This window comes from Porites lutea, chromosome 12, assembly GCF_958299795.1.
Source record: "Porites lutea chromosome 12, jaPorLute2.1, whole genome shotgun sequence".
Classification (NCBI taxonomy): domain Eukaryota; kingdom Metazoa; phylum Cnidaria; class Anthozoa; order Scleractinia; family Poritidae; genus Porites; species Porites lutea.
The window spans coordinates 13,398,100-13,406,740 of record NC_133212.1 but is presented as its reverse complement, the minus strand read 5'-3'; the positions used below and the strand labels follow the sequence as shown (position 1 = coordinate 13,406,740).

At 37.7% G+C, this 8,641-nt stretch overlaps 1 protein-coding gene across 1 annotated transcript in view; it reads right to left on the bottom strand.

Moving 5' to 3' along the window:
* Positions 1-215: 215 nt before the first annotated feature.
* The window catches only part of LOC140953729 (uncharacterized), a 45,295-nt gene continuing 36,869 nt past the window's right edge, over positions 216-8,641 (bottom strand). Inside the window, exons 17-24 of the mRNA XM_073403129.1 lie at positions 7,869-8,174; positions 6,399-6,808; positions 5,546-5,640; positions 4,373-4,541; positions 2,749-2,818; positions 1,638-1,921; positions 1,363-1,507; positions 216-452 (exon numbers count right to left, since the gene is read on the bottom strand). Coding sequence (XP_073259230.1) covers positions 253-452; positions 1,363-1,507; positions 1,638-1,921; positions 2,749-2,818; positions 4,373-4,541; positions 5,546-5,640; positions 6,399-6,808; positions 7,869-8,174 — 1,679 coding nt within the window. The 3' untranslated portion in view covers positions 216-252. The remainder of the gene's footprint in view (positions 453-1,362; positions 1,508-1,637; positions 1,922-2,748; positions 2,819-4,372; positions 4,542-5,545; positions 5,641-6,398; positions 6,809-7,868; positions 8,175-8,641) is intronic.

Below are 8,641 nucleotides of genomic sequence, written 5' to 3'. Positions count from 1 at the left end.
AAAATTTTTTCATGCTTGATGTTTACAGAGATGTGAATGCGGCCAGTGGTTACTAAAATATAGCTATCAATTATAATAGAAATACAACAAATGTCTTCTGATCACGTGCTAAACAAAACGAAAAACGAAACGTAGCGTATACACCAATTGCATTAAGAATTGCCCGATGATATCATCTATAATATCAAAATTCATATAATAATGTCAACTTAATAACTAAGTATTACGAATATTTAAAGGCGAGTGTAAGGTTTACGCTTGAGATTCCCCAAAACTAAAATTGTAAATTCCCCTATGCTTCACTTTTGCCAGCTGTATCAACTCATTCTTGCATTTTTGTCTTAACTCTTTGTACGTTTTCATAAATGACTCATAGAAGTCCTCTACCGCTGTCTCCATAGTATCGTTGCCATCTTGGATTTCTTCATTGTCAGGAACGTCTGGTCTGATTCCTGTAAACGTGATACCGAATATAAAAAAGTTAGATTTTAGGTGTGGAAATGTAACAAGCACTAGTTTTCTGCATGCCATTCTCTCCGCCGCCGTGTACGGGGGTCTGTTCAAATATTACGCCTAAACGGAACGTCTCAGCTTTAGTGTATCTTGAGGATATACCTTAGCACAGTCCGGCCAGTTTTAGAGTATGCTGTACCAGTCTGGCAGGACATCCCTGCTTACCTGTCCGAAGCCATAGAGCGAGTGCAAAAAAGGGCGCTTAACATAATCTACCCCGAGGCAGAGTCATATGCTCATGCCTTACAGTTAGGTAAACTGAATAGGTTAGATGATAGAAAAGTACTCTTGTGCTACAAATATATGGCGAAAATGAAGTCCCCCAGTCACCCTCTGCACCACCTACTTCCCAGCCCACTTCTGGACGCGCCTAACTACACCTTAAGGCAGAAAACACAAAAGTATTATCTTTTCCGGAACATGCAGGTCTGTAGGACAAAGAGAGTGGAGGACTTCTTTACATTTAAATGTTTTAAGTGATTCAATTGTTATTTTCATTGTTATAACTGTAAATTACTATGCTCTAGATAATAGTTGCCTTAAGATTGTAAAATGTACTCGATAATTCAGTTTTTAATAAACTATTCAACTAGTGAGCAATAAGATAGACCCGAAGCCTTATAGTACAGTAGGACGCTGGTAATTGGAACTCTGAAAGGAAACGAAAAACATTTTCCGGGGAATTCGAGTTATCGGGGTAAATTTCAATGAAATTTTGATCAAGGGAAAGGAAGTTTAGTTCGAGTTAGCGGGGAATTCAAGTTGTCCGAGTTCGCGTTATCGAGGTTCTACCGTATATGCAAGCTTCAGCTTGGCAAATGCGCAAAGCAATAACTATTCTTAACTTACTTCCCCCGCCTCCAAATCTTGTTCTGTTGTAGCATGTCATGTGGTACAAAACTCCAAGGCAGAAGAGCACACCAAGAGCAGCTAAGCTAACGAAAAAGGTGCTTGTAAAGTGTGGGCTACTGGGATCAAAGAATGTTACCTGCTCCTCGGCAGTATCTGCTTCCTGTGTAGAGAAAAATAAAGCTCCTTAAGATACGACGAAATCTTATTGAAATGAAGAATAACTTTATTTTTCTTATAAGGCATTATAAGATAGGTCTGTGGCATGCCATTACCTCATTGGAGTCATCTTCTTGACCTTGGTTTCCTTGTAGGAGATAGTTCGTCTGCACATTTTTGGCGACGATCATTTTTGACAACTCGTCCGCCAAATGCATCGAGCTACCTTGTAGAATAAGGCCTTGAGAAATTTTCGTTTCAAAGAGTTCAGCAACTTCAAACCAGGAGCCATTAAATAAATCCTTCCTTTTAACTGGAGTATACATGTCCACCAAGAGTGCATCAATTTGTTTTGTCTTGAGAGCCTCCACTAGCTGATCTATATCCGGGAACGTTGAACCTTGAATGAATCAATAGTACACACTGAGATGCGTTGCATTGCTATCGCGATCTATATGAAAGCCAAAGTTACTTTTGGTCGTTAGCCATTGACATTAGTGTTTTGTTTAGCAGTTGGGGGTGGTGTAAGAGTAATAGATATTTCCCAGTTAGGTATAGAAAGGCAATTATACTGAAGAAGGGATTACTGAAAGAAAAAGATCTTAAAACTAAATAATATTGTGTCAAGAATTCCTCGCTTGTTTTTGTGGTTCCCATAATGAAACGGTTTGGCAATTTTTTTTTTTTGAATGTCCACTTAATACTGCTCCTACAACTAATCTGCACTTCTCTGCAGCTCCCATTTTCCCTAACAGATGGTCTTGTTTTTCTATTTGGATGGACGTTACTGTTGCTGCAGCAAAATCACGATTTAGTCACAGAGCAGTACCTAAATATGGAAGTTCCACTTGTTGGCATTCCTGTTAACTTGTCTGTTTTGCTGTCGCTCTTGACAAACTACTATTTAATGTAATTTGTTATTACGATTTTCGAAGTGAGCCCTCTCGATCAGTTCTGAAACTCCTAGGGCAAACTTCGCCTGTAGAATTGTTTTTAAAATTGTACTGTAAAACCCTCTAATTACAGCCTTCCCCAATGGTTTTTTCTCTCGGTGCCAAGGTTTCCGCTATGAGGAAATTCGACTCTGTACAGGTTGCATATGAATTGTTTTTTTTAGTACATCGTGGAAGATAGTAAAAAGTTTTTGGAGACTGAAAGAAACTATGTTAAGAAATGTGAACATAATGGGGAAACAAAACATAGCATTTTAGTGTATAATAAGCTTACCGATAGTTAGCTTGCCACTGAGAGAGCCAAGAGCAACGCGGTTTTCGGGCGAATCAGCTACAACTGCAACCTGTTGTAGTTGGGAAAATGTAATATTTAATTTGTTATTTCATTCCTGAAGCCTTTATAACCACAAGCATGTTTTTTCTCTTGTTTGATAGACTTTAAACTTCTGGCGACGATTGACTATTTTAGGTTTCACTCATTCCATTCCAACGAACGAGAAGATATTTTTTCAAGAAATAACAAGGGAAAGTGGACTTTGGATTTTCTTTGGAATTAGCAGCTTAAAGTTTTATGACAGTGCACATGCATCACTTGCCCTTTTGTAAACAACTTTTTCAAACATTTGAATCCCTTTTCACTTTCATTCAGTTTTTGTTTGTTTGTTTGTTTTATTACTGAACGCGCTATCCCAAAAGAGAACTGACAAAAACGACGTCGGTTTATTGGGTAGAGCTATAGTCACACTGAAGACCTGACTTCGAAAGAAGGATGACAGAAATTTACTAAATGTCAGAGCGAGGTAACGGTACTACAGAAGGGCCAGTTCAGCCTCAAGTCATAAAATGAAAAGAAGTAAACAAAAAGAAAAACGGTAGTAGTAAGGCAGTTCTCAGTAATAACACAATAGACCTTTTCACGGTTTCTTCAACTTTTGACATGGACAAGTTAGGGAAAATCTGTCGACACCACTGGAAAGAGGGCCTTAACATTATTAAAATCACCAAATTTTAAAGTGATACGTCTTCAGCGAGCGAAGATATCACTCCGCAAAGTTGCGAAAATTTACAGACGTTTGTATATGTTCCCCACCATGCAAACGTCTGTAAAATTTTGCGACTTTCAGGAACTATATTTTCAACAAATCCCTTTCAAACTAGGCAAAAAAAAAAAAAAAAAAAAAAACACCGTGAAAAGGTCTATTGAGTTCTTACTTAGTTTTTCGAAATTGAAGTTTCAATTAAGGAATTTTATAACGCTTCTGAGGCCTCTTAAAACCATCTTCAGGGTACGAACGTAAGTTCATTATTAGAACACTAAATCCCTTCCTGGAAAGGTGTTTGCACCTGCGATGTCCAAGAAGTAGATAATTAAGGTAACGAGCTTTGTTTGTTTAAGAGGTACGTTCGTTCACACCTCTACGTACAAAGTTCGCATAATAATCAGTTTCTCCAATTCATTAAAACTTAGGTTGGGCAGATCAGCTCAATTTCAATTCCTTTTGTAGGCCGACCTTAAATCACCTGCAAACACCTATCTTGTGCATATAAATACTGATGAAGTTTTTTAAAAACCAGTCAGGTAAACTTTATTGAATAACTAACTTGTGAGGTAAACGTCAGTTAAGACTCTACTGAGGAACTACGAGCGTTGTAATAAATCGTGTCTTCATCTCAACAGCCTGTGCTCTTGGACGTCTTTTAAAATCTGTACTCTTAACACTTTATGGCACTTACATATAGGCACGATGCATGACGTAACAAGTGGTATTAAAGATTTTACATTCACTCTTTTTTACTTGAACACTTTTTTCCAAGAAACTTACACCGTCGTTATTGATGTCACTGGAACGCTCTGAGGGGACACTGACTTTGAACTCAAGAGAAAAATCAGTTATTACCGTTTTTGTGTCGGTTCCAGCTGTTGATCCGATTGTATACTTCACTGTGGTTACAGTGAGTAAAGAAGCTAAAGTACCCATAAACACAGCAAACAAGACCAGACCAACCAAGAACCATAGAATTGCAAACACTTTTGCTGGGATTGATTTGGGACAGAGGTCTCCATACCTAACATAAACAACGGAAATGATAACTAACAAGAAGGGCTATGTTACCATAGAACTTTAACAAGTTACACTATTTAGTGATATACCTTTGATTTTCTAAGGGCTATACAAGCTATACTAGTTTTAAGTTATGGTACAACATCGCTTTTCCACGCAGCCGCTCGCACAAGCCGAGACTGAAATGACTTATTCATAAAAGGACAAAATGAGGTGTTCCGTTAATAGAGTCGAATCTTCCTGTGCGGAAGATTCTCGTATATGGCTTTTTATCCAAAATACTAAGACTTCCCATTGAAACATCATTGTTACTTCCTGGAAGTGACCACGTCTCGATCGTAAGCAACCACGATCATTTTCAGGTACTTATTTTCAACCCTACAGGTTGAAATATATACTGCGTATTGTGTCAAAGAGAATAGACATCACCAGAGTGATCCAAGAAATGAGAGTCAGACCGACCGCTCTCATTCCTTGGTTTTCCCTGGCTTATTCTTTACTGCGCTTTTCACAAACACGCGAACTCTAAAATTCAAAAGCCACCTTAACAAAAATAAAATATTGCGTTTTTGCTGCCGTCAATCATAATTACGATCACAAGCAATGACCCCTGAAACACAGAAACACACAAAACGGATCGAAATCCACCAATCACAGATCACAAACCATGACCTTTTCAACCCGTTTAAGCAAAGTTCTGTTTCCTAAGAAGTCCGTTAAGATGATTGGCGGCAACGAAAAACGCAAACGTCAGTTGGTTTTTGAACTTCAAAGTTCGCGTGTTTTTGAAAAGCGCAGTAATAAGTTCTTGCGAAAAGGATTGATTGCCTCCTACAGAAAAAGTCTGAAAGTTTCGGTGAGAGTGACATTTTTCACATTGATCTTATTAGAAGTAGTCCTCTGTCCAATTTCTAAACATTTTATGTCAAACAACTAATAAAACCAAAGTTTCTGTCGACTCATTACCGTGCAATAGTTGATGTAAACAACAGTCGTCAAGTAACCTACCCGACTGTTGTCATGGAAATGAATGACCACCAGAATCCCTGACCAGCTCCTTTAAGGAACTGGTGCGGAAAGTTTTCAGGATTGTCCTTCGAATCCTATAGGTGAAGCAAATATAAAAACAATCAATGAACAATCAGAATCACTACTACATGTAACAGTCAGTAAAGAAGTTTTGGGACAGCAATCCTTTAGAAGACCTTAGGTAGATAAATCTTACCTAACTAGGATGTATGGTGAGTTGTTAACTTATTGTACGTGACTGGCTAAATAACGTCAGCTTTTGAATTTTTCCACTTACAGTGGCAAATTTGATTTTAATAATCGTTAAGTAGCTTTATTTTTTTGTGATGAAGCATAACCTTATAGCATATTTTAGTGAAATATGGAATGGTACGGAAATCTGTCATTAGGTTTTCTTTCTGGATATTAAAGTAACTTCACACACCCATCTTATGCCGGTGGAAATTACAAGAAAACCTCCTGTTGCAGCGATTTTTACATGTTTAATAGCTAATAGACGAGCCAGTTACAACACTTAAAAGTGTGCAGTATTCTTTTGTACGCCTCCGAGACAGGTACCAATAATCAATGGAAGGTAACATTACAAAGGGTGTACCAAAGGGCAAAGGTTAGGACCTGGGGATGGGGCCTCCCCCGGTATAAAGCTCTGTAAATTGCCCCCTTCCCCTTTCTGCAGTGTACCACACCCTAAATGTACGAGAAGTCGATCATTTGATATGGGGAATAGGCATTATCTACATTTTGTATATTGCAAAGGAAATAAGATCATAGTCGACGAAGTGGATGTAGATGGAAACAACGGGATATTTTCATAAAATATAGATTAACTTACAAGGCACCACATTGTAATGCCTGCTAAAACAGCCATCGTAAACGTAATAATTATAATAGGCCAGGCTTGCAATATCGAACCACTCGCCGCTTCGGTCAGAATCTTTCCCAGTTCTTGTTGCCTTGTTATTACAACAACTCCTGGAACTTGTATAACGGGTATAAATTTGCTATACGCACTGTGCCCATATGAAGTCTTTGTCACTGGAAATATTATCTCTTGTGAGTTACTGTCGTTATTGTTAACCAGTTTTGTTTTGCCATGTTGTTCGCAGTAACCGCATGACTCTATGACAAGATCAGAGATGACTTTCTGTAGCTCATTTGCGACCACGTTTAAATTAGCTGTGGGATCTGGAGTGCTGAGAACGCTTGCTGGAACTGTGATGTTTTCTTCGCAAGGACAAGTCTCTAAAAAGAAGTGGAGGTCATGAACGATAAGAGATAAGAAATAAACTTTAAACGTTTTGTTAACAAAGGCATTTTTTGTGTACTAATAAACAATTATTGAATAAGATTTTAGTAATATTAAGAATAACCAAGGTCGAGACCCGATTACCAAAACCTTGACGTAACGAAACTCCGACGTTTCCGGATATTACATAAACTGAATCTATTAATTAATTGTCTTATTTTACAAAATTTCAAAGAATGTATATAGCGACCAACGCAATGTTATGCTGAACACAGTAATTATATTTTTCAAGAAACAGTAGTAAGAACAGAAATTGATCTCCAAAAATATTAAATTGCACCCACAACTAACAGATTTACTTTATCTGAAAGTAGAGTAGATCAGTGAGAAACCTGTATTGTGCGTCGATTTTCAGAATTAATTGTACACCCTTAGCCAAGGAGAAGACAGCAGGTGCATACAGTCAACTTTGTTTTAGATTTATGTTACGGAGAATTTCAGGGATAAACTCAAAACATAGTAAATAATTACAAAGTAGGTTAGTATTATGGCATAATTTGTTCTTTCATTGCGACATGGGCAACTCTGTATGCCTTGTGTAGTTGAATTAACGGTTCGCTGCTTTACGTTTTACACAGAAGATAATAGTGTTAATGATGATAATAACTGACTATTATAAACAAATTAAGAAAAATTACTTATAATTACTTATTGAATTGGATGACGTTTTTGAAAAAAAATAACGACAAGCCGACGTCACACGGAATACAGTTTGACATTTTCTTGGAAATCATGCATTGCGCGCCCAACCTACAAATAAGTCAGTTATCTGTTTGCAGATAACTATTTCACAGTATCCCTGGGATTAGTGTCAATAGCCTCCTGCAGATAACTGCACTACAGTATCCCTGGGATTAGTATCTGCAATATCCTTTGACAGATACTGTGCCCCAGTATCCCTGGGATTAGTATCAATAGTCTGTTGCAGATAAATGTACTCCAGTATGCCTGGGATAAGTATCAATAGCCTGTTCCAGAAAGGGCCCTGTCGCGTACCTCCGTAAGTTGGATCGCTGTATTTTCCAATACCGTTTGCAGTGAATATTGCCATTTGAATGCTGTATTGCGAGAATTTTGAGAGGTTTGTCAGCAAATACTCTTCAAAACTGCCGCATATTATTATTTTCTTCGGTTCCGATTTAGCGACGGGCTCCCCATTGACTCTCACCAGAGTAAAGAGAAGTACATAAGCCTGGATGTCGCCGTACAATCTTTTTAACGTCTCGTGATCCCACTTCAGTTGTATGGTTGTCAATGTCCTTCTCATTGATGCACTGAGTTTAGGGACGGTTTCCTCCATGGCTGTTTAAGACACGTACGTAATTAAATAAATTAAAAAAAGAAAAGAACAGGAACAAACCAATTTAGAAATTAAGATATCAAAAGACACAGCACAAATCATATATATCATGTAAGATTTCTCTAAGTTCGTGAATATGCAAAAAGTTCATCTCTAGCCCTTCTCTCTTGTTTTCAAAATCTCTCTAAAAAATCTAACCCGACATTACGCGTCTGCATCGTCACAACTATGTCATATTCATCATCTCTATAGAGCGGGAATCGTACATAAAAATACAGCTAGTCCCTGATGATTTACTTCTTTGGTGATTTTTGTTCATTAATCATTTTGACTTTGATCACTGCAAGTACGTTGGAATCTATGTTGATACCTGTCCTCAATTAACTGGCCACTCTTGAACAAAAGGTGTTCTTACTAAGTCCTCTACAAGCTGTAAAGATTTATTAAAATAAAGATCAATTGAGCCTTC